General features: G+C 50.1%; 1 protein-coding gene across 11 annotated transcripts in view; it reads right to left on the bottom strand.

Moving 5' to 3' along the window:
- TLR5 (toll like receptor 5) overlaps positions 1 to 15901 on the bottom strand; it is a 53129-nt gene extending 37228 nt beyond the window's left edge. For 3 of the 11 annotated variants that reach the window (XR_009695765.1, XR_009695764.1, XR_009695762.1), the window contains exons 1-3: positions 14635 to 14969; positions 4943 to 5103; positions 343 to 453 (exon numbers count right to left, since the gene is read on the bottom strand). Coding sequence is in view for 2 of the 11 variants with exons in the window: in XM_061160115.1 (XP_061016098.1) it covers positions 343 to 453; positions 4676 to 4767 (203 nt within the window). In the remaining 9 variants the exon portion in view is untranslated. The other 8 variants (XR_009695761.1, XM_061160119.1, XR_009695763.1 and 5 more) reach the window with 7 other exon arrangements.
- Positions 15902 to 25436: the final 9535 nt, after the last annotated feature.

Below are 25436 nucleotides of genomic sequence, written 5' to 3' on the forward strand. Positions count from 1 at the left end.
CGGGCCTCAATACTCCTGCCAAACACTGTTAATTAAGATAATGAGGCCAGAGGGAGAAGGGTCGTAGCCCTTTTCTCTGAGTTGAATTCATTTAGCTTTAATCCCAGCCGTCAGCAGAGCGGGTTCCCTTTCTTGACTTAATTGCCTGCCCAGCAGAGCTGCTGGCCTTGGCGTGGGTGAATTACCAGGCTTGGTGTCTCTGCGGGAAGCAGGGAAGCCTGCGCCCAGGGGCGCCTCTGCTCCCCGGGCACCACAGTTGGCTGGCAAATCCGGACCGCTCCTGTGCTAATTTAACACTTGGTTCTTAATAAATAATACTCATAATGGGCTCTTTGGCTGCACCTGGGATTCCGAGCTTGGCCGCAAGGCTGGACAGAGGACGTTTCTCCTGGCAGGTGGTGGCCCACATCTGGCAGGAGGCTGGAGCACCAGGCATGGAGAACCAATTGCTGTCTGAGAAAAACAGTTAATACATTTCCAAATGGGTGCTGGGGAGGGTTTCTCCCAGGTTCACAGAACAATAAAAATCCTGGACTGAGTCCACATGGGGAGACATTCAAGTTCAGCCTCGGGAAAAGGCTCAAGGCCAGTGGACACGGTGATCTTCCCAGGGCAAATGTGCTCTTCACATGCAGGACACAGCATCATGTCATCGGAACAAGCCAGCAAATGAGCACTCTGAAGCCAGCAGTGTTGCCAGGGCCATGGTCCTTCCAGACCAGCATTCTGCCCCTGACAGCAGTTCCAAACGCATGGGTGACTGCTTTGCTATGAACCTCAGCGTTTGCTCCCCAGATACAAATCCAGCTTTCTGCACAAACCACCATAACTTTGAGGCTCTTCCCAAGTGACCTCTTTTTCATTCAATACCACCTCTTCTCATGGTGACCAGCTGCTGTATTGAGAATCTGTGCTTGTCCCGGAGCCACTCTTCCCAGGCCAAGGCCCCTGCTCTGTGCTGGTCACTGCTGGATGTTGGGGGTCCTCTGCCTGCCAAGGTCTCATGGTCTGTAGAGACTCTAGAGAAGTGATGCCCAAGAGGTGTCCTTGCACCAGCAGCATCAGTGCTACCTGGCCTCCCACTCCCCCCGCTCCTGAATCAGAAGCTCTGGGACATGGCCTGGCAGGCTGTCCTATCAAGCCCTCTGGGTGGTTCTGATGCACATTCACATCTGAGAACCAGTGGACTCGAGTCTGGAGGGAGGAAAGAAGTATATCCTAATAAGTACAATACCACAGAGTGGACACCTTTGCCTACACGCTCATGCCCACAGAGCTCTGAGCTTCCTCCCTCTCTGCATCCTCCCAAGTCTTTGCGCACTCAGTTGCTTCAGTCATGTCTGACTCTCTGCAAACCTGTGGACTGTAGCCCGGCAGGCTCCTCTGTCCATGGGCTTCTTCAGGCAAGAATACTGGAGAGGGTTGCCATGCCTTCCTCTAGGGGTCTTCCCATCCCAACCCAATCGAACAGGCATCTCCTGCATTGCAGATGGATTCTTTACCCACTGAGCTACCTGAGAAGGTACCATTATACACATGAGAAAACTAAGGCCCAGAGAAGTTAAGTAGCTTACTTAAGGCCACACAGCGCTGACTCCCCTCTAAACCCAGTGCCTGCGGTGTGGCTGCACAAGGAGGGCAGTGTGGGAGTACTGCTGCAGCCCACCCCTGGGTCTTCATCTGCTGACCTGGGGTCACTTCCCCTTGGTCACACACGGATGGGCTCCTGGGGGAAGGTGAACCTCTCAGCCCTTCACCCCCCTTCAGCGCCAAGTGAAGGTCCCCCTCGCCCCACAGTCACTCCATCCCGAGATGACCCCTTTGAAATGCTGAGTTCTCTCCCACGCTCTCAGCGTGACCCTTCCCCTTCCAGGTCTCCTGGGCCCTTCCTTCCACTAGGCTGACTCTCTGATGGCCTCCTGATCCCTCTCAAACCTTCCCTGCTCTTCAAATGCATCTGCCCTTTCCACCTCCCCATCATTCTACACCCCACAGACCTTCTCTTCTGACCCTCTGCCAACACCTTCAACCCGGATGCCTCCTTGCTCTTCTCTCCTGTCTGTCTACACCGGCTGCCCGCCCGCTGCATGCCTACACCAGGTGGCTATAGCTCTGTTGGGAGGAACCACACTGGTGCTCACACAGATGTGCAGAATCCAACCGTGTGGTCACCCTCTCTCCTACCCCCAGGGGTGACTGCAAACCTCTGCTGGTTCCCCTGCCCATCCTGCCTGGCCTCTGCCCTCTCAGAAGCCGCTGACACCTTGCTTCCTATTTCGAGGAGAAAAAGGCCTGGCTCTCTTTGTTTTTGTAAACTGCTTTCTTTCTAAAAAATGATTTATTTATGGCTGCACTGGGTCTTCACTGCGGCACACAGGCTTACTCTAGTTGCGGCAAGTGGGGGCTACTCTTCATTGTGGGGCACAGGCTTCTCACTGCAGTGGCTTCTCTTGTTGTGGAGCACAGGCTCTAGGGCACACAGGCTTTAGTAGTTGTGGTGCATGGGCTTAGCTGCTCCACAGCATCAGGGATCTTAACGGCCTGGATCAGGGATCAAACCCATGCCTCCTGCATTGGCAGGAGGATTCCTATCTGCCACCAGGGAAGCCCAGGAAGGCCTGGCTCTTGACCTGGCATGTGTTGTAACCACGTGGTGACTCCCTGTGTCCCACAGCAAGGCCCACTGGAGGGCTCAAGGCCCGTCCTGGTGGGAGCACCATGCGAAGCCTCTGGGAGGTGGGCTTCGGGGCGCAGAGAGCGTGGTGGGTCCGAAGCGGAGCCCGCTCAGGCTGATGCAGCCACAGAGGGAGGCTCGCTTGTGCACACCTGGGTGCAAAAGGCGCCCCGCCGCCAGGCCCTGGCAGTTTGTTCCTGCAAACAAAAAGCAAAGTGTGCTCCCCACCCACCCTTTTCCTCAGACCCATTACACGCCTGAGCAGAGACAGTCAGCAGCAGCTTCCGTGGGCAGCATGGATTAACACAGCAGGGCAGAGCCCGGTAACTGATGACTGTTCTCCAAAGGGGAAGCAGAACATCAGCGCAGAGGGGCTCTGTGTGCTGGTGCACCCTCGGGAGATTGGTTTACTGACTTGCTGGCACCTGGTGGTCCCCTTAGGGTCTGTCCGCATCTCTCTACCGCAGGATGCCTTGATACAAAGCTGGTCTAGTACGTCTAGCCCAGCAAGAAACTTCCCTTTCATGTGTCGTGGGGTGGCAGGGGAGATCACGAGAGACTCAGTCAAATGCCTTGCTGCATTCCCAGGGCTGCCGGAAGCTGGTAACGCTGTCAGGATGGAAATGAGCGGAGTCTGATACAACTTGCTGTTCTAGAACCTACGCACACCTGCAGGGGTTCCCGCCGCCTGTCCTCAGAGCTGCAGACCGGAGAGCAGATCTCGTCTAGGAATTTGCCCACAGCAGCTGTCAGACTCACTATACACCTTGTGCTCGTGTTCAGTCGTGTCTGATTCTGTGACCCCATGGACTGCAGCCCACCAGGCTCCTCTGTTCCTGGGATTATCCTGGCAGGAACACTGGAGTGGGCTGCCATTTCCTCCTCCAGGAGATCTTCCCCACTCAGGAATTGAACCTGTGTCTCCTGTGTCTCCTGCATTGGCAGGCAGATTCTTTACTACTGAGCCACCTGGGAAGCCCTCAAGCTCACTGGTTTGTAGCTTATTTTGTAAATCTCTGCTGAATGAATCAATTTGTCACATCCTGCCTCTGGGTCCTCCTCTCTCTTCATGACCTGCAGGGCCAGCTACCAGGGTGCTGAGGGCAGGTCTGGGCTCTGGGTTCCTCGGATGGGCTGGTCCAGGTGGGGGGAACCTGGGGCCCTTTGGAGCAGCCCCATCTCATCTGCTCTCTCCCATCCTACCTGGGAGGGGTTATCTGTGCTTACGATAGCCTCTGAGAGGGAACATGCCCTTCTTTCTTCTTCCACATCTGGACATAGCTCGAAATATCCTCTTGGGCATCTGTAGCATTTCCTCCACATTCAGAGCACTTGGGGCTGTTGCCTTTCTGACTCATCAAACACTGTGCTCTATTTGTCTTTGGTTGTGGACCCTTATTTCCATCTTCAGTACATAAGAAACTCTAATGAGGTGGGTAAAGTCAGATCAGCTTCATTAACCCCCCACTGAAAGAAGCCTCAAGTACATTGGTGCAGATGGTGGCCATTCCTGTGAAGTTCATCTCAGGATACCACCACGAGCATCGATTCCCCTCACTTCCAGCTGTTTGTGTTGCTGCTGCCTCCTGTCCAGGCTGCTGCAGTGACTGACCCCTACCCACCCCCAGAGCAAGTCTTACCCCAACACCTCCATCTCTCACTCAGGTACACGAGAGGGCTTATAGGAGGCACGGCTCTGACCAGAAACCTTCTGGTTCCTCCTGCCCACAATGATCCAACTCTTCAGGGGGCAAGACTCCACATGGACTCTAGTCTATTCCTGGAATGGCTGATTAGAGGGGTCCCTTAGTGCCTGAACCCTCTCACTGGCCAGAGGGGGAAACTCCAGACAACCTACCCTCTGGCTTTTCTAGTCTTGCCTGGCCTCCGGGGATAACTCGCGTTCTCCCAGTGTGGCCTCCATCTAACTTCTCTGCTTCTGCTGATCCTGGGCTTGGGGTGCTTGTCCCCGTCTCATCTGTTTACCCAACCCAAACTCACCTCTCACAGGCTACCCCAGAGGCCAACTCTTCTGTGAAACGGTTCTCATATTCCCACAAGTGCTTTATCTCCTGCCCTGGTTCTGTGTACATGTCCACGATGGCATTTTCATCACCTCATTCCTCCTCCAGCTTGCCCATCTTCTGAGGGTAAGGACCCAGTTTTGCTCAAACAGTAGCCCCGAGGCACACAGCACAACTGAAGCATCCGGTGAGCTGTTTCCCATTCATATTCTGATGGAGGGTGATTTTCATCAGGAGTACTTACCTCCAGTCCCAGCACAAGGGGCTTCTGGTGTGTTCTTATTCTAGAGACAGGAGGTCCCTGTTGTTTAAAGGCTTTAGTTCCTAAGACTCTGCCAACCTCCTCGTAGTGAAGATGGTGGTCAGTGTTATTCTGGTGAATTAGGAGAAAGAGTTTCTGCTGTCCTAAGGGAGAACAGGAAAGCTAATTAGGAGGGAGAAGCACCAACATTACGGAGATGGTTTTCTACGCCACACAGCAATTTTTATCTGCAGGGGAATTTAAAACACTAAGTGTGTCTCTGATTAAGTGGAAGTTTAACTGGAAAAGGTCAAAACCCTTTTGTAAACTAAGGCATGTGGAACATCAGAGCTGAAGGGACCTGGAGAAACCTCAGGTCCAGTCTCTGGGTCAAGAGGTCAGGCGGGGAAGCTTTCTCCCTCGTCACTCTGTGGAGGGAACTCCACGCTTTCACAGTCCACTCCATCTTTACTGTCATGGCGGTGGGGAGGAAATACCTCCCCTGGACCCAGATGTCCCCTTCAAGACAGTTCTGTGGTCATTTGCCAGGGGCTCACACAAAGGATGAGGATAGTCCATCATCTTCTCCACAGTGAGCAGAGAGCTTGCAGGTTTTAGGGAGAGCTCAGTCTGCCATCAGAGTTTGATGTTTCTAAGCAGTACAACTAGGTAAATCATGGCTGAGTTAGGAGACGTTGGGCAAGTATTGAGTCTCAGATTTAGGATGAGATGGGTCCTGAAAGTTAAGGATGCCATATAGTTCTTTCCACTGTTTTATAGATGAGTAAACTGTGACTCAGAGGTTAAGTATGTGCTTAAGGTCACATAACCATCGCATTGCAGAGCTAGGATTTGAATCCAGCTGTAAACTTGTCATTTCGATCTTCAAAAAAATAAAAATTGTGGACATTGCAAAAGAGATACAGAGCCTCCAAAGATGATTTGCATATGAATCATCCAGAGATCTTGCTGAAGTGCAGATTCTGACTCAAGCTGGTCTGGGGGAGGACCTGAGATTCTGCATTTCTAACAAGCCTCCAGATAATACTGACGCTGCTAGTTCAGTGACAATGATCTGAGCGCTAAGGACTTGAGAGCTCTATTAGGGGCCTCACTGCTCACTACTCAGGCCACCTCAAGCCCCCCGGGAACGATGTATGACCAGGATGCTGCGTGATCACTTTTGAGAAGCGGGGACCATGCATTCACTCCCAATTCTTCTCAGTCCTGAAGACTGAAGCATCGGATAGTTGCTCGAGGAGGGTTATTCGATGTTTCAGAGGGAAGGGAGCTGGGCAGGTCACATCATTTTACTTGGAGCTGAGGAAAGGACTTAGCAGCTAAGCAACAACGAGGAAGCAGGAGAGCTTGGGTACCATTTCTCCGGCTCCAGCACAGGCGCCTCTCCTGGAGACCAGCAGGGGGCGCCAAAGGGCGGAGACCGAGGCCGGAGCCCTCCGACGGCCTCAGGAAAGTCTGGTCTGAGGGATGTGGAGGCCACAGCGGCTCTGAACTGAGCCCTGCAGAGAAGTTCCTAATGCTTGCCTAGGCTTAGAGAGCATGCAAACGCTCCTGGCAGGCTGGCCATTCCTGGAGCATAGGGAGAGGAGGCTGCGACTGAATTTCAAAACAGGAGTGTGATGTATTTTCTTTCCTAGCACGGACCTTAGAAGGAATTATCCACTTTCACCCCCACCCCCACATCCTGTGAGGTTCTGAATCTGGTGGGCAGTGTACACAATTTTGATTTGCGGGGAAGGGTCAAAATGACAACTGAGTGTGTTCAGTTCAGTTCAGTTCATTTGCTCAGTCGTGTCCGACTCTTTGCAACCCCATGAATCGCAGCACGCCAGGCCTCCCTGTCCGGCACCAAGTCCCAGAGTTTACCCAAACTCCTGTCCATTGAGTCGGTGATGCCATCCAGCCATCTCATCCTCTGTCGTCCCCTTCTCCTCCTGCCCCCAGCCCCTCCCAGCATCAGGGTCTTTTCCAATGAGTGTGGCTGGATTCAAATCCTAGCTCCACAATTTAATAGATGTGTGACCTTGAGGAAGTGCTTAACCTCTCTGAGCACCAACTTAATCATCTATACAATGGCAACAATAATAGTTTCTTCTTCCCCAGGGAAGCATATTTGGCGGCTTCTGAGAAGACTCTAGTGCCGCACGGAGAACGAGTTATTGATGCATAATCCCCTAATATTTCTTCCTTCTTTAGTAGACAGACATCATTTATCCAACTGCACCTCACCAAAAATGTATTCCTTTTGGAAACCACTCAAGGGAAACAGGGAGAGAAGGAAACCGAATTTCTCAGTACACTGGCGTGATTTGGTGTTTCTCTTTTTTGCACTCATGGGAAATTAATGCAAAAACTTTCCTTACAGTCTTTACTATCTCCAGGTGGTGGTCCCCACAAACCAAAACAAACCCAGCACCATCCAGAGGCACTGAGACAAAGGTGAAAACCAAAATGGTTCAGGTACGAAACGGTTTCTCTTCTGTCTGCTCATTATAAACTCTTTAGCACCCAGCTTTAAAGCATCTGACTGGAAGAAATAATTCCACCTGCTGCTGCTTCAGTCATATCCAACTCTGCGATCCCATAGACAGCAGTCCACCAGGCTCCCCTGTCCCTGGGATTCTCCAGGCAAGAACGTTGGAGTGGGTTGCCATTTCCTTCTCCAATTCCATCTGAGTGTATATTAAAACCTAACAACTAGCATGGCACATCTAAAACTCCTTGGGGAAAGACAGCTCACCAAAGCACTGACTTCCCTGGTGGCTCAGACGGTAAAGAGTCTGCCTGCAATACAGGAGACATGGGTTCAGTCTCTGGGTCGGGAAGATCCCCTGGAGAAGGGAATGGCAACCCACTCTAGTATTCTTGCCTGGAGAATTCTATGGTCAGAGGAGCCTAGCGGTCTACAGTCCATGGGGTTGCAGAGTCTGACACGTAACACTGACTTGTCTGTCTTCCTCAGGTAGCACCAGCATTCTCAATTAGAAAATTAACATATAAGACTGACAGTCTCCCTGAATTGCTAAACTCCCTGAGTTTAGCAACTCAGCTAAACTCTGAGTGTTCATGGGCAAAATAAACTGCCAAGAAAGATAGGCAGTTGCAAGGTCAGGAGCCTGAGCAGAGGGCGAGCTGGGAAGTCTGATACTGCATCCCCTGAAAGTAATGACACAGACAATCCGCTAAGTGCAGCAAAAATCATTTGGATTGTGATGTAAATTGGAAGCAGTTGGGAAGAGGCCTGGTGAAGAGAAACCGTATTAAACTATGATCCTTTAGACATAGAGGATGGAAATGTGAGGAGACAGTACAAAATACTTGAGAACTGTCCGGGGAGGGATCTGCAGGCTGTGCTGGGTTGACAAAAAGCATCATGAAAAACCTCCCCGGGCTGGTAGAATCAAGCCTGCTCTGTAGCTGATGGAGACACCCCCTGGGCAGAGGAAAGGGGAGGGAGAGGGAGGAAGTTGGGCCAGGCAGAGGGGTCCTCCATCTCTGAGCCTGCCAGGTGCAGAGGGGGAAGCATGACTTCACTGGTGGTGCCCCAAGACTGGGAGCAGGACAGGCAGGGCTGGGAAACACACCCCTGTTCTAAGGACACATTCTTGCCATGTGCCCAGCACCCAGGGACCTCAGGGAGGTCCCTGGAGTGTGGAAACAGCCTGGACCAGCTGCCCAAGGTGGGTTGTGTTCCACGCTGAATGAGGGTGGAGTTAGCAAGAAACTGGGCTCCTCTGCCCTGTGGGTGATTCTTTAAAAGATGAATGAGATCACTGGGCTGGGATCACCGGGCAAGAGCATTGGGCTGGGAGAGGGGAAAGCTGGTTTCTAGCTCTGCTTTGGCCATCACCTGGGCATCCTTGCCAAGTTTCACTTTCCTTGTCCTGTTTTTGTATCTGTTTGATGGCCAGTTTGAACTAGAAGCATTTTCAAAGCCTGGAAACCTTCAAATTACCTAACGAGATTTGCTGAGTGTCATGACAGCCATCACAGACCAGGACACAATCACCTCCTCTACTTTTTGGCAAATTTTTGAATCTACTATAGACAATCTTGAAGATATCTATGGAAAATAATGGTCTTGTGAAAGTCACTCAGTCATGTCCAACTCTTTGCAACCCCATAGAGTATACAGTCCATGGAATTCTCCAGGCCAGAATACAGGAGTAGGTGGCCTTTCCCTCCTCCAGGGGATCTTCCCAACTCAGGGATCGAACCCAGGTCTCCCACATTGCAGGTGCAATCTTTACCAGCTGGGCCACAAGGGATGGACCAATAAAGTAGATAAATAAAATGGATTTACATATATCCAGGGGCTTCCCAGGTGGTGCTAGCGGTAAAGAGCCCACCTACCAAAGCAGAAAATAAGACGTATGAGCTGTGGGTTCAATCCCTGGGTTGGGAAGATCTCCTGGAGGAGGAAATGGCAACCCACTCCAGTATTCTTGCCTGGAGAACCCCATGGACAGAGGAACCTGGCGGGCTACCCTCTATGGGGTCTCAAAGAGTTAGACACGACTGAAGTGACTTAGCAGGCACACACGTATATCCTGGCCTCAAATAGCAACTTTTTCCCACCTAGAAATTTACTCTCAGAGGGACTGCTCCTGTGGCTAGATCATCTTTTAAGAGTAGAAATGTTTCCCCCCTCCATGTATTTCCACCTTCCCCTGCCCACTTCCATCCTCTACAGTCCCCTGACATCACTGCCCCAGGCTAGGTATGTAACAGGACTGTACTCAGAAGTAACTTGCAGAATCTTCTGGCTTTCATTTCCCAAACAGGGACTTAGGTCCAGGACACAGAGGCTTTTCCAGGAGGTCCTGAGAGGAGTGAAGTTGGAGGGGCAAAGCAGGGAGGTCTGGAAGAAACAGGAAAGGAAGAGAGGTCTGGGGGTCCCGGGAGGACAGGACTTTGGCAAGCCCCTAGATTCTGGCTGGGCAGTCCAAAAGTAGCAGAGACTCCCAGGGAGGTGGGGTCAGCAGGCTTCTCAGTGGTAACCTGAGTGGATCAGACTGGTGAGCAGGATCCCCTGCAACCCCACCCCAAGCTCTCAGCACTGCACAAGATCCGGAAATCATGACACCACCCTGGGGTGTTTTCTATTCTCGCCAGCCTGGTTAAGACAAAGGCTGCAAACTAATATTAAGTTGATCTCTACAAAATAAAAGGCAGGGCAGTATTTCTTGCACACCTGAGCATGTTACTGATTCATACTTGCAAACCTTTTGTGTGTTGAGAAAGAAAATAAAGTTAGCCTTGGAATACTCTAGAACCAGTTAAGTCTCTGACCGTGAACCTCAGAACACAGAAACTTAGGGCTGAAAGTGGCTTTCCATCTTGCTTTCATTAAGAAAAGTGAAAGTGAAGTCGCTTAGTCTTGTCCGACTCTTTGTGAGTCCATGGAATTCTCCAGGCCAAATTACTGGAGTGGGTAGACTTTCCCTTCTCCAGGGGATCTTCCCAACCCAGGGATCGAATCCAGGTCTCCCACATTGCAGGCAGATTCATTAGAGCCTTCATTATGGCCACCTTCAAATGCTGGCTCAGTTGCCCTGTCTACAAAATAGAGTGGTTATGAGGATTCAATGAGATGACACATATAAGGTCATATTTCTGGGTCCCTAGCAGTATCCTGCATGTGGTAAATATTTATTGATGATTAAATTATTTATGACTAGTAAAACCACTAGTCTAACCCACAATGAATAGATAGATAGATAAACAGGTTTGGTGAACTTGGATAAGTCATGTTGTCAGCAGTACCACGACTAAGAATTCTGCAATTAAAGCTGGAATCACAAACATCCATCTACAGTAAAGCATGAGCTGCTCACCCTGAACTAATGTAGTGGTCTGAGTACTCTTGCCTGGAGAATCCCATGGATGGAGGAGCCTGGTGGGCTACAGTCCATGGGGTCGCAAAGAGTCAGACACAACCGAGCGACTTCACTTTCTTTTCACTTTAAGTACACAGACCCTGAAGCCAGACACACCCAGTTGGAACCCTGCTCCCCCCTCACCACTGTGTCATTGGGTGAGTCCCCTGGGCCTCATTTTTATCATCAGAAAAATGAGAATAATAACAAGACCCATCTTACAGGGACTCAGAACAGTGTCTGGCTCAGAGGAAATGCTGTTTGTGTGCCTGCTACTATTACTGGTGTCATGAATTTGTGCCCAGTCAAGGAGAAAACATCTGGCCTGCACCATTATGAAGCAAAGTCAAGTTTGGGGCACTTGAGATGACTTTACCATGGGTCAGGGAGGTGAGGACCAACTGCTTCCACGTTGCAACATCATCTCCTTGGATTTGGCAGTACCATGGCTTGGGAACTTACCCCAAATGAGAGGTCCCTGGGGCAACTGTTGGGGAGCAAGGTTAAATGAAACACAACCAATGTGAACAGGGCAATTCATCCATATTCCTTAGCATACAGGGGCTCTTCCCTCCTGCATGGAACTATGGTTAGATCTCTTACAAAACAAACAAAACTATCCTCTCCTGACACGACCATTCAGAAAGAATCTATCGTTTTGCCGTGGCCAAATTCCACAGATGTGAGGTCTGAAGACTCCGCCCACTGCCCATTAATCAGCCTCTTTTGACCCCATGAGATCTCGCTTTCCTATGGGAGTGTCACTCTCAAAGCTCACCTCCTTCTCATCTGTTTTTGTCTGAATCTCCATTCTTTTTGGCACAGACAGCTTTTGCCATGCATCTCTTCTCGAACTATCTCCTCCCTTGGCTTCTTTGATTTTCTTCTCTCTTTCTGTTTTCCACCAGTTCCTCTCTCCCACAGTCACCCCGAGAATGTAGGTTCCTCCCAAGACCTCAGTTTAGCTTCTTCCTGCAGTGACTGCATTTGCTTTCACAAGCTGGACCATCTTCTCTAAACTCCTGTCACCTCCCTCTAACCCTGACCACATCTGCATTCAAAGTGCACATTTCTGCAGATTAAAGGATGTCCCCACTTGGGCATCCTGCAATAACTGTAGATGCAGTAATACCCCAAGGTGACTTAACAATATTTTGGATTTTGAAAATCCTCCAGAAAATAGAAACATTTTTGCATGGCACTCTGAGGCATGGAGTGGACCTTCCCTGAGTCCAATTCCTCCTGCCTCGCAGGATTATAAGCCAACCTTCTCTTTTCCTTCTTCATATTGCTCATCACCAAGTCTTAACTTTTTTCCTTTCAAACGTCTCTTGTGTTGTCCTTGCTTTTACAATCCCAACCAATGGAAATGGCATAAACAGGCACTGGATGGATGGTTCAGCTTTCTATCCAATGCTTGTTTATTGGGCACTCTCTCCCAAGAAAGCTGTTAGCTGAGGGGGCTTCATCAAGGACAAACCCAGCCCAAGTGACCTGGGAGCTGAGGGTCAGGAAGAGGAGGCAGCCACAAGAGGGCATGATGCTGTAAGAGGATGTGCTGGCAGGCAGTGAGACCCGGAGGAGGACGTGCAACCCAGCCCAAGGGACCTCTGCACTCAGGGGATCCAGACGCTGAGTGCTGTGGACGGGGAAGGGTAAACTCGCGATAGCAGTGGGCCTTCCTGGCAGAGGCTGTCAAACAACAGGGTCAAGGGGAGGGGGAGCCCGGGCCCGAGTCTGCTGTGATCCAACTGGTTCACAAGATTGAAGTGTAAGTTCAAGGTGTGAACTGGTGGGAGGGGAGGCTGGAGAGGACACCCTGGGCCCAGATCAAGAAGGACGTTGCAAGAGAAAAAAAAAAAAAGAAGGATGTTGCAGAATGGAAGTTGCAAGAATGGATGTTGTCCATTCTGAGGCAGTGGTGGTGGTGGTTTAGTTACTAAGTTATGTCTGACTCTTGTGATTCCATGGACTGTAGCCCACCAGGCTCCTCTGTCCATGGGGATTCTTCAGGCAAGAATACTGGAGTGGGTTGTCATTCCCTTCTCCAGGGGATCTCCCCAGGGCTGCTAAGGGTTTTGAGTACTGCCACCGCATTAAACCCAAATTCCTCCACCAAGCTTACCTAGTCTTTAAATTCCCAATAATAGCACTTAACCCACAAGTAAGTGAGGTGCTTCATGGTCCCCACATATGGCTGCATTTCAATCAGGAATCATTTACCGAGTGCTGCCTGCTATGTGCCAGACACTAAGAGGGCTGCTAGATGAGTAAGACACAGCCTCAGCTGGTGGGGCAAAACCCCTCAAGCCAACTGGGCAACACAGGGTCCATGGGCTTCAGTAGATGTTCGGTCATGGGGCAGTTGAGGGGAAGGAGGAACCCTCCGACTCTGCCTGAAGACCAGGGGAGCGGTCAGCCAGGGAAGTCTTCCTTGGGAAAGGTGCTATTTGAGATGCTTCCTAAAAACCAGAGGATTCCGGGGACTTCCCTGATGGGAAATGCTTGTGTGTGTGTGTGTGTGTGTGTGTGTGTGTGTGTGTGTGTGTACATGGAAAGAATATACGAATGGAGAAGAGGGACTAGCCTTGTGGTTCAGTGCTTAAGACTCTGAGCATCCGATGCAAAGGATGCGAGTTCAATCCCTGGTTGGGGAAATAAGATCCCACATGCCATGCTGTGGCCAAAGAAAAGAACCAAAAATACGCACCCACCCCCACCAAAAAAAACCCCCCAAAACCAGATGATTCCCTAACAGAGAGAATCGTGGGCACAGGACAGCAAGTGCAGAGAGAGAGGCATACAGAAGAGGCCTGGTCAGAATGGCGTGAGAGGTCAGTGTGGCCGAGGGCACTCGGCAGTGGCAGGAGACGGAGCCGGGAAGGAAGGCAGAGAATGTGGACTGCATGGGGGAGGGGAGAGAGAGCGCCTTTGCTTATTCTGAGCTTCAGGGGCTTTTCCCCGTTTGCCTTGCCTGGTGCCTGACCGTTGTTTCTAAACGCAGCTGAAGACTAAGTAGCTCCCGGAGCCTCTCTGCCTTTTCCAGACCACACGGGCTATCTTCCGTGAACCAGCAGACCAGGCCACACAATTTCACTCGAGTGCTCTCTGTTACACAGGTGCTGGTTTCTCCCTTCCCCTGAACCTGGAAGCTTCTAAAGGGCAGGAACGTTCCCTCAGCCAAGCTGAGATGGTCCCATAGAGCTGGGCACACTGTAGGTCATAGCCCTCATATCAGGGAAGGCACTGCAAAAACAGAATGGGAATTCCCAAAGCTTGAGACCTGGCTGAAGATTTCTATCTGCTTTCTGCATTCTTTCCCACAAATCAAAAAGGGAAACAAACATAGTGGATTCAGTCATTTCACATTCCAGTGTTTTCTTGCTCTCCAAGTCTGTGAGCAGGAATAGACAAACAGGCCTATTTTGATTTCAGCACTCAGCAACCCAAACTTCCGGAGACAGGGAAATAAACAAAGAAAGCTCTGGGATACAACTTCCTCTGAAGCCTTGCCTCCTTAGAAACAAACCCCCAAAGCTGGCAGGGATGGCTCTGCATTCAAACCACAGACTCTAAAAGATTCTCGATCTACTCAGAGCTCTAATACCAGAAGGAATGGATGATTCTGCAGTCATTTAGAACAGGAGCACCAGAAGGCTAATATGCAGGGGTGTGGTCAGAGGGGTTGTTAAAATACACTCAGTAACTAGTATTGGCCTGGTTCCCTCCTCTGGGAACCCTCTGGAATGTCCCCACAATCCCACAACTCGAGGATCAGCATCAAGCACCACAGACCTTCTCCCAGGTTCCTCTTCCAAGGTTTTCTTTCTGATGGGCTGTGCCTGGCACAATGGGAAGCTGCTGGCCACTGCCTTCTGTCCACAAGAACAAGGGTGAAGCGAGTCTGAGAGTCCAGGAGTCCTTGGACAGATCGGTCAAAACTCAGCCTGGCTGAGTAAATGCAGGGAGAAGTGATCGAATGACACACACTTGGCCAGGGCCTGGCTGCTCCCCAGGGCAGCTCTCCAACATCAGTGTGTGATCACTATCAACCTCTTCCAGGCACTCAGCGAGAGGACAGCATCCCAGACACACCCGATGACACCATATGCGCTGGGTCACTGCTCAGCAACAGCACCCATCTGAAGGACACTGGATTACCTGCTCGCTCGTGGGTCCAGGTGCTGGGCAGGTGTTCGAAACACCAGGTGACTACACAGCTAGCCCACTGCAAGGGAAAGCCCCCGCCATCAATTCCCACCCAACACGGCCTCAGCGGACTTCCTGGGGCAACACCCCTCACCCCATGACAATCCACTAACCCTGTCCTCATCCCTCAAAAAAACGTCATTCCATCTGTGGTTTCCCAGGAGTGCTGCCACTATGCTCTTATCTTCACAAGCGGATTTTTCATTTTAAACTATTTACCTCAGAGCCTTTGCCAGGCTGCTCTACCTGGTGTTATGAGGGTGGAGATGTGGGGGTTCAAGGCCTTTTGTTGAACAGCTCTGTAACTTATTGGGATTTCCGGTGGTCCTGCTGAAGGTGGCTGTATCCCTTTTCCAAGGAAGATAGTGAAGCCACCTGCCCTTCTCAGGGTGGGGACGAAAGTGAAAAGGAGAAAGTCTGATAGCACCGTTCCAAGGTAGGTGCAAGTGACTTCCTCACAGCCAAAGTTTCCAGAGTCCCGCTGGCGAGGGATCCACGTGCTCCCCTTTTCTCCCTTCCCCCAGGGATGCCCCTCGAGAAGCCAAGAGCGAGGTCCAGGGAATCGGTCCAGGGAATGGGCCCCCCGGGGCGCAGGAGGAGAGCTGTAAACAACCCAGAACCCCTCTGCCAGGGGAAGAGGCGCCCGGTGGTCACAGGTGGCTGGCTCCCCGCCCCCCGGGGGCTCCGGGTCCCCGCCCCGTCCCTGCCGGGGGCCAGCAGCCCTGGCCTGCCCTAGTCTGCGGCAGAGCTCTCACCTCCGGGGAAGTCTGTCCGCGCCCCGCGCACCTTCGCTCGCTCCTCGCAGTCGCAGAAGCTGAGCCCCACGCGGGGGCCCGGAAGACCTCGCCGGCCCCGCCCCCGGACATGCCCCGCCCCCAGGCCGGCTTAGGCCCGCCCCCGACCCCGCCCCCGCCCCCTCAGCCCAGGTAACCTCTGTTCTCTTTGGCTAGCGGCCCTCCTGCTCCAATCTTGAGGCTTCTCGGACGAGCGCCGCAGACCCTGCGGCTGCGGGGACAGGCGAAAGTGTCCGTTTGACGAGGAAGAATATAGCAGACCCAAGGACTTGGGAGGGCGGGAGGGAGGGACGCGGGTGCTGGGTGCATGGGGCGCCCTGGATCCCGGGAGAGGGGCCGCCTATAAGGGCTGCGGGCGTCCAGGGCTGGAAGACCCGCAGAGTTGCCACCTCTGTAGATTCCCAGAATGTCCCTCGAGATCCTCCAGGGCAGCTTTCTCTTCCCTTTCTGTTCCCATCCACACAGGGGAGGAGCCCAGTCCCGAGGAACTGGAGAAGTGGTTCGAAGGCACAGTCAGAAGCTGGCAAGACCATGCGCTCTGACTCCGGGTCAGTGCTCCTTCTATGGAGCCAAACCTTGGGCTAAAAGCGGAACCTTTTGACACATTTCAGCCAGCAAGTGCCAGCTGGGAGCTGGCGTGATTTGAGGAAGGAAACCCGGAGTTGTCTGAAGAACCCAGAAGAAGAAAGACCCTTTCTGTCCTATGAGAGCAGTGATCCTTCTCTCTTCTTTGCCCCCACCTCCTCTGGGGCTAGAGTTTGCAGGAAAAGGGACCTGTCAGAAATAAGAACCGACTCCCCAGATGCCCGTGCAACCAAAGTGTTAAGGAGAGGTGCCGATCAGAAAGTGGTGGAGTGGCTCTCTGGGAGGAAACCCAGTTCGGGGGACAGACATGGCCCTGTCTTGAGCAGGACTGGGGTGGGGGGAGCGTGAGGGTGGGTGCACAAACTGCGGGGGTTGTTAAGTCTCAAACCCCCACGAGGGGAGTTCGGGTGTAATCAAAACAGCTGACTCCCACTCACCGGGGAACTGGGTGATAGGATCTGCAAGGTGTGAAAGATCCTGGCACTTAATTACAGCGCAAGGATCTCGTCATAGAGTCTTCCCGGCTCCAGTCCTTGACTGGCAGCCTGAAGTGTGACTGACAGGTTGTCTCAAGTAGGTCTGAAGGGCCGCTGTGCAGGGCGATGGAGCCGCCTTCCTGCTCAACCCTAACCCCCAGTGGCGGGGCTGCGGAGAGGGAGGCGCGCTCACACTCCGGCTGCCAGGAATGGGTGGGGGGTGCGGTCTGCAAGAGCATCCAGTGAGGGCTGAGAGCTGGGAGCCCCAGCGGCCAATCCCGATCTGAAACAGAGCCTTGCTGGTGGTGGGGGTCAGTCTTCCTTTTTTTTTTTTTTTTTTGTTCATGGAACCGAAAGCACGTGGAAGAGCTTGGTTCACAGCACATTTACCCTACTTTGTCCTGGTGGAACTGCAAGGCCAGCGGAGGGCCTCGCAAATCGCAGGAGCAAGGGTGCTGGGGATAGGTAGGGGAGGAGGGAGAATGTTCCAGGCTCTGAGGTCTCTCCAGGGATAATGAAGCCCTCTTCCCCAGCCTGGCACCCGGCTTGGATACTGTTTCCATTCACCTGGCTTCAGGGGACTCATGTCAGACCTGAAAGGACCCTTAGGTCCTGTCTACCTGACCGTGTCTTTCGACAGATGCGGTCATTTGAGGGAGATGACAGCTTTCACCTGAATGGCCAGGTTAGCTTTGGGTCTTCTCACATGTGTCCTTTGAAGGCCATCTCTCCCCAGTCTGGCAGGAGAGGGGAAGGTGATCAAAGTCTTTGCTGATTTTATCAGGACTGAGGGCTCTTACCTGCTTCTTTTTGTCCGTTAAAATCCAGAGTGGTACACAGGGTGCTCGCAGGCACCTCTCTCTTAGAGGTTCTTGTCACTCCCCTGATTAACTTTCAGTTAGTTCCCTATTCACTGAGATTAGTATCCAGTTTGCAGATCAAGGCCCTGGCAGCTTCTGCAGGCTCACTTCCCTAACCCTCACCTCCCAGACTCCAGCTTCACCAGTTGCCTTTCACTTGCTTAGGCTCCTTACACACACTGCTCTTTCTGCCTGTGAGGCCCCTTCCCCACGATTTTGCACAGCTCACTCCTGTCCATCCTTTGGTCTCCCCTCAAATGGCACCTCTTCAAGAAGACGTTCCCATCCCCTCTATTTAAAGGATGCTCCTCCTGTAATTCTTTCTCCTCGTATCCTGTTCTTTTTCTTCACAACTCTCCCCTCAATTTGTAATTTTATATACCCATTGTGTTTATTGTGTTTACTGGTACATTCTCCCCTTAATACTTTTAAAAAAATTTTATTGATGTTTTACTGATTTACAATGTTGTGTTAATTACTGCAGTACAGCAAAGTGATCCACTTTCATACATATATGTGTGTACATATATATATACACAAATATTTGGGCTTCCCTGGTAGCTCAGCTGGTGAAGAATCCATCTACAATGCAGGAGACTCCAGTTCAATTCCTGGGTCTGGGAAGATCCCCTGGAGAAGGGGTAGGCTACCCACCCAGTATTCTGGGGCTTCCCTGGTGGTTCAGAGGGTAAAGAATCTGCCTACAATGTGGGAGACCTAGGTTGAATCCCTGGGTTGGGAAGATGTCCTGGAGGAGGGCATGGCAACCCACTCCAGTATTCTTGCTTGGAGAATCCCCAAGGACAGAGGAGCCTGGCAGGCTCTATTCCACGGGGTCACAAAGAGCTGGGGACAATTGAGTGACTAAGCACAGCACAGCACATATATGTGTGTGTGTGTGTGTGTGTGTACATCCTTTTATATATATTCTTTTCTATTATGATTTGTCACAAGATAGTGAATATAGTTTTCCTTGCTATCCCTTTAGTACTTAATAGACTTAATAATTTGTGAACCTTATAAGAAGAGGCTTGTCTGATATGTACACCTCAAATCCAGTATTTGACAAATGTCTCCAGATAAACATTTATTGGTGGTTAATGGATGAATGAATGATATTGGCATTGTTCATTTTAAAGGACAAAATTAGAACTCAATACACTTGTAAACCTAAGCATTAGTGACTATTTCTATTAAAAAGGTAACAACCAAAACAAGAGTCAGGGAAATACAAATTCCAAGGTTTATTAGGTACTTCTTAAACGAACCATCCATTCAGCAACCATATATTAAGCTTCTACTATAGACCCTGTGCTTCTGGCCAGGAATACAAATCTGAATAAGATCTGGCTTTCAGCATCAAGGATTGCACAGCCCAGTGGGTAGGGTGGAAGTGTAAACAAATGGTTATAGTATAATTTGATAAATGCTACAGTAACATGTGTACCTAACTCTGCCTAAAATGCCTGCATCCAGGACCTGATGTCATTGCTGCAACTAAAAAGATAACGACAATTTTGTCAGCCAGAGAGAGTGGGGAGAGGACATTCCAGGCTGGGGGAACAGCCTGCAGAAGAACAGAGGGGAGAAGGAAGGTGGCTTCTCTGGGGAACTGTTACTGGATGGTGTAACTGGAGCGAGGGGGTGGGGGCCAGATCACAGGAGTCCATCACGTAGGCTCTGCTAAGGAGTTTGATTTTGCCTGGCTACCTGTGGAGACTGGGGATCCACTGGGTGGTGTTAAGCAATGGAGTGACACCATACCTTCCTATTTGTCTGTTAGACTTTTAACCCTAACATCAATGTGTAGAATGGATAGGGTAAGGGATGGGGGAGTGTCTCTCAGAAATAACCCCAGCTAGGTGGCTATTGCTATTGTCCAGGCAAAGACAATAAGAGTGTAAATTAGAGCAGTGGCATTCATCCACTTCAGCCAATAAACTTTTTGCCTTTATGAACCAAGCACTATGTTGGTGGTAGGATATGACATTATTAATAATAACCAATGTTTATTGGGTACTAATGCCCTGCTCTGTTCTGAGCACTGTACAGGCACTAACTGATTTTATCCTCACCACAATCCTATGAGTCAGGACAATTATCATTCCCATTTAGCAAATGGGGAAACTGAGGGAGAAGAGGTCATATAACTTACACTTGCTTACACAGCTAGTAAATAACAAAGCTAGGATCTGAACTCAGGTAACTGGGCTTTAGAATCCATGCTCTTAACTGTTATCCTATACTGAGAAGATGGTGAGGCAAAAGCTAGACAAGGTTCCCGGTCTTGTAGAACCAACATTCTGGCCCTGGAGATGTAAAGAAGAGAGATTAGAGCAAGATTTCAATTATGGAATCAGCAAAACACGGTTCCTGTGAAAGAGATGTCAGGGTAATTTCACAAGATCCTAGCTTTGTGATTGGTTAGGTATTCTTGCCTGGAGAATCCCATGGACAGGGGAGCCTGGCAGGCTACAATTCACGAGGTTGCAAGAGTCAGACATGCCTTAGCAACTGAACCACCATCACCACCAGGGCTGTGCCAGTCACAGAGCTAGGAAACACAAGGTTGGGATGGTAGTGTGTTCTTAGGTGGACTTGGAGGGGTAAGTTCTGTTTAGGGTAAATTGGTGTTGAACTGTCTATGGGATGTGTAGGTAGAGCCATCCAGCAGGCAGTTCAAGTCTTATATCCGAAGAATAGAAGAAACTTCTGTATGGAGACAGAGGTGAGAGGCATCAAGATAGAGGTGATAGTTGACATCATAGGTGGAAAACTGTCTAGAGGACAGGCAAAGTCAAGGTCCAAGAAAGAGAATAAGTTCATAAAAGACTGACAAATTTAACTGCATTAAAATAAGACCCCTGTTCATCAAAAGACATTACCAAAAGACTGAAAAAATAGGAAACAAAACTGGAGATGTTTGCAACACATATAACTGCCAAGGGGCAAACATTCAGATCATATAAAGAAGTCATAAAAACCAGCAAGAAGACAAAAGAAAAATGGACGAAAGATACAGGCAGATACTTCCCTGCGATGTGCTTCATACACTTTTATGTATGTATGTTATCTTTCACATTAAATAACTGTAAAAGAGAGAAAGGAAGAAACAAAGAAAGTGAAAAGAAAAAATAGGAGGAAAGTCAAGAAAGCGAGGAATCAAGAAAGTTGTATAAATGTCAAACATGGACATGGTCAACTGTTCTAGAAATCACACACCAAAAAGAGTAACATCTTCCCACGGGACTGACAACTTCTGACTATTTAGGCAGAATTCTGGACTCCCCTTGTGGTGCAGTGGTAAAGAATCTGCCTGACAATGCAGGAGACACAGGTTTCATTCCCGGGTTGGGAAGATCCCCTAGAGAAGGAAATGGCAACCCACTCTAGTATTTTTGCCTGGGAAATCCCATGGACCGAGGAGCCTGCCGGGCTACAGTCCATGGGGTCAAAAAAGAGTTGGACACAACTTAGCGACTGAGCACAGGCGGAGTTCTGAGATGGTCTCCAAGACTCCCACACCCTAGTGTACCCACCTATGTACTCCTTCCTCTTGAGTGTGGGTGAGACCCGTGACTCCTTCCTGATTAGGCTTTGTTACATAAGTCTCCATCTTAGCAGCCTGTTGAGAGAGTCACCTGATGCCCTTGAAGTAGCAAACAGCCTGTTGTGAATAGCCTTATGGAGGGGACCACATGGCTAGGGCCTAAGGGCAGCCTCTAGGAGCGGAGAGTGGTCCCTGGACATTCAGCAAGAAAGAAAACGAGCGTTTCCATCCTATAGTCACAACCCCAAGCTCCAGAAAGGAACACACCCTAGCTGATGCCTTGATTTCAGTCTTGTCACTGGATTATGAATCCATAAGATTGGACTCTACCATACTTGAACTTCTGACCCACAGAAACTGTAAATTAGTACATGGGTGTTATTTTAAGCCACCGAGTTGGTGTTAATTAGTTATGCAATGATAGAAACCAAACACAGGAGGTCATTGAGGACTTCAGCATCAAGTTGGTCACTGAGAGAAGCCTATAAAACAAGGGGCCCATGCCCCTGTGGTCCCTCGCTTAGATTCAGCACACTCTCCCTCACTCTGCTACCTGACAAATTTGGCTCAAATAGAGCCTTTCTTCCACGCTGTGCTGCCATCATTTGCCATCTTCTCATCGGTGTCACAGTTCTCCCCTTGAATCCAATTTCCTCGTTCACCACTCGGCTAGGCTGTGAGCATCAAGAAGGCAGCTCTCTTTGTAGAGTTTCCTTAACTTCACCTTTATGTCCCTGGCCCCCTTTTCCAGCCATGACACATGGTGAGTGCTCAATAAATGTTGGCCAAAGGGGTGAAGTGATGAACAGTGAAAACCCATGTCACCTCATTATGCCTGAAGGGAACCAGGCTTTGGGAATGCAGGAAGCTGACTTTCTCTATGGCAGTTTGGGGCTGTGGAGTTCTATGGGGCCATTGCCATGGCAGGTAATTTGCAAGCCCTGGAGATACCCTTATGGGTGACTGTGGTTGTTCCCTCTCTAGAGCCAGTTGTCCACATACTGCTGAAAAGGAAGCCACGGAGGGGCTGCTGGGAGGGCCCTGTCTACTGATGGTTTTGGAGATTTGAGCTGTAAAAAGCTTCTGAAAGCCCCTTGGTGGGGTTATTTTATAGCTCTTCAGAATAGCCAATTATTTGAGGCCCTGAAACAGTTGGAGGGCTCAGGAATACAACAGAGACCGGGTAACTGCAGTTCTACAACTGAACTTCAGAAGAGTCCTTTGGCCAGTGCTCTAGGTCAGGAAAAGAAATAGCAGTTTGTCACACTCTGCTAAGGTGGGTTGACGTTATCCATCTAGTCTAGTGCTGGATTTGAGCTTTCTGTTGTTTTGGAAATGTCCCTCACTGGATCCTAATTGCTTCCTTCTCCTCCTCCTCCCCACCCCCCCACTTTCAGTTCTTTTCTCCTTTCACCAATGCAAAGCTTTTTTGTTTCCAAGACACTTGTGAAGGTTCACCTCTCTCCTTTAGATCAGCGGTCCCCAACCTTTTTGACACTAGGGACCAGTTTTGTGGAAGACAATTCTTCTATGGACTGGGGGAAAGGGGGATGATTCGGGATGATTCAGGCACATTATGTTTATTGCATACTTTATTTCTATTATTATTACATCAGCTCCATCTCAGATCATCAGGCATTAGATCCTGGAGGTTGGGGACCTTTGTCCTTAAACAGGGCTTCCCAGGTGGTGCTAGAAATAGAAGAATCCCCCTGCAAAAGCAGCAGACGAAAGAGATGTGAGTTCGATCCCTGAGTTGGGAAGATCCTCTGGAGGAGGGCATGGCAACCCACTCCAGTATTCTTGCCTGGAGACTTCCATGGACAGAGGAGCCCGGTGGGCTACAGCCCATGGGATCACAAAGAGCCAGACACGACTGAGCAACTGAGCACTGCTCTTAAGCAGTCGAACTCCTCCTCCCTTGATCCTAGGTAGAGTCTGACTGTCTCTTCCTGGATCCTCTTGTTTCTACTCTCCCTACCTCTTCCTTCTCCCAAGTCCCAGCCAAGGTGGAATCCTTTTACCTTGTTACTTAGCGAATGCCGAGCAGTTACAGTGAGCAGTTCTTCTCCTGGGATGCATGCTTGCGTATCTGAGATCTCAGATTCAGGCATAGCTGCAGGGCTGCTGAGACCTCTTGGCTGGGTTGTGCCTGTTGCAGATTTCCTGGTTGGTTGGCAAAGGGGAGTGAGAGAGAGGGGCGTGGGCCAGAGGGAGGCATGAACTGGCAAGGGTGCAGCACTTCTGTTCTAGCAATGTTCCTTTCTGCTGCCTGGCAACGCCAGTTATAAGAAAGTGAGATAGTACAATTACTAGAAAGTGAGATATAAGAAAGTGAGTTTCCATCCTCTTCTGTTTATGCCAAGAGCATGAGTTATTTTCTTTTTCTCCAACTTTATTGTCTGTAAACTCCTTGCTGCGTGTCTATCAAAGAACAGGTCTCTGATGTACACACTTGATACTACGTATAAAGTAGATAACTAACGAGAACCTTCTGCACAGCCCAGGAAACTCTACTGGGTGCTCTGTGGTGACCTAAAAGGGGAGGAAATCCGAAAGGGAGGGGATATATGTATACGTGTAGCTGATTCACTTTGCTGTGTAGCAGAAACTAACATGACATTGTAAAGGAACTATACTCCAATAAAAATTATTTTCTTGAAAAAGAACACATCTCTGAAAATCTCGAAGAGGGCCTGGAGAGACCCTATATCACACATCTCTACGAATCCCCAAAGAGCAGTCATAAGGTTAAAATGTGTGGCTCCCTGCAGGACAAAGGCAGGCACAGCTGGAGTGCTGAGTTCCTGCTGTGGGTTGGAGGGAGCCTCTCCTTTTAGGGGAGCTGCCAGGAGACTCAGGAGTCTTCCGTTATCTGGGTCTGGGGCGAAATCTGCCCGCCGTGACCAGAAGCTTCACAGCTGTGTTCTGTCTTCCTCCCTTGTGGCTGCTGAGCATCTGGGGTGAGGATGTGTGTGGGTGGACATGAACTTCATGACCTTATTTGACCCAGTTTGATTCTCTTCTCCACATCAAGTCGCAAAATTTTCTTAGGTGGTATTGCAATTTTGGTTCCTCAAAAGCTGGCAGGAAGTTCTGTTTCTAATCCATTTGAACTCAAAGAAGCAGTTTGATCTCGTTGAGACCATGTCCTCCAAGTGTCTTCTCCTTTTGTTTCTGTGATACATCCGAGGCACCTCTGATCTGTTTGAACAGTTCCTCACCTTAGACCAGAAATACCATCTTCTCTCTTAGGACAGCTCTCTACACCTGGCCACTTCCATGATCTGGTTGTCCTTCTGTGCGTTCAGTCACCCGGCTGCACCATGCTGAGGCTGTCTTGAGTGATTGCTTCCTCCCTCAATTAATAGGCACCAAAGTTCATTCAGATTTCCCTTTTGAGATTTCTCTTGCAATCAGTTCTTTATGTCTAGTCTCATCAACACTTGCCCTCATCCAGGATCTCATCTCTTCGTCTGTTCATTCAACACATATTTGGTGAACTTCTGCTCAATAGCGGCATGGGCTGGGGAGCCTCCTAGCCCAACATTCAAAGCTCTGCTGTCCTGTTTCCCAGTTATGTGACCTTTGATGAATTTCTCAATCTCTCTGAACCTCATTTTCTAATCTGCCAAGTGGGAACAATAATATCTCCCTTATCAGGCTATCGTCAAGATTAAAATTATACGTGTCCTGTACCTTGCCGAGCAGAAGGCTGGTGGTTTGTAGGTGTTCAGTTGCTACCCGCCAGTTGCTGTGTGTGGCACCAGTTATGAGATGGACACGCACACGGCAAGTCAATCATGTGCTACAGTTGCAGCCAAAGAAATCTGTAGGGGAGGTGAGGGGATCATGAACCTACCCGGGAAGGATCAGGAAAAGCCTCAGATGGGAGGCACAGGTGAGCAGATTCTTGAAAGACCGCCAGTCAAGTCATGTTTGCCAGAGTACCATGTCAATCCCAGCATCTTCCACCAGGGCTGGCCTGACCCGGTGACTGCTCCTGGCAGTTCTTCTGCTCCTGTTCACTCTCCATGAGTAGTGAGAGTGACCCTTTGAGACATAATTCATGAGTTATTAAAACCTTCCAGTGGCTTCTGCTTGCACTTAGAGTCCAGTGAAA

Source organism: Dama dama, chromosome 14 (assembly GCF_033118175.1).
Source record: "Dama dama isolate Ldn47 chromosome 14, ASM3311817v1, whole genome shotgun sequence".
Classification (NCBI taxonomy): domain Eukaryota; kingdom Metazoa; phylum Chordata; class Mammalia; order Artiodactyla; family Cervidae; genus Dama; species Dama dama.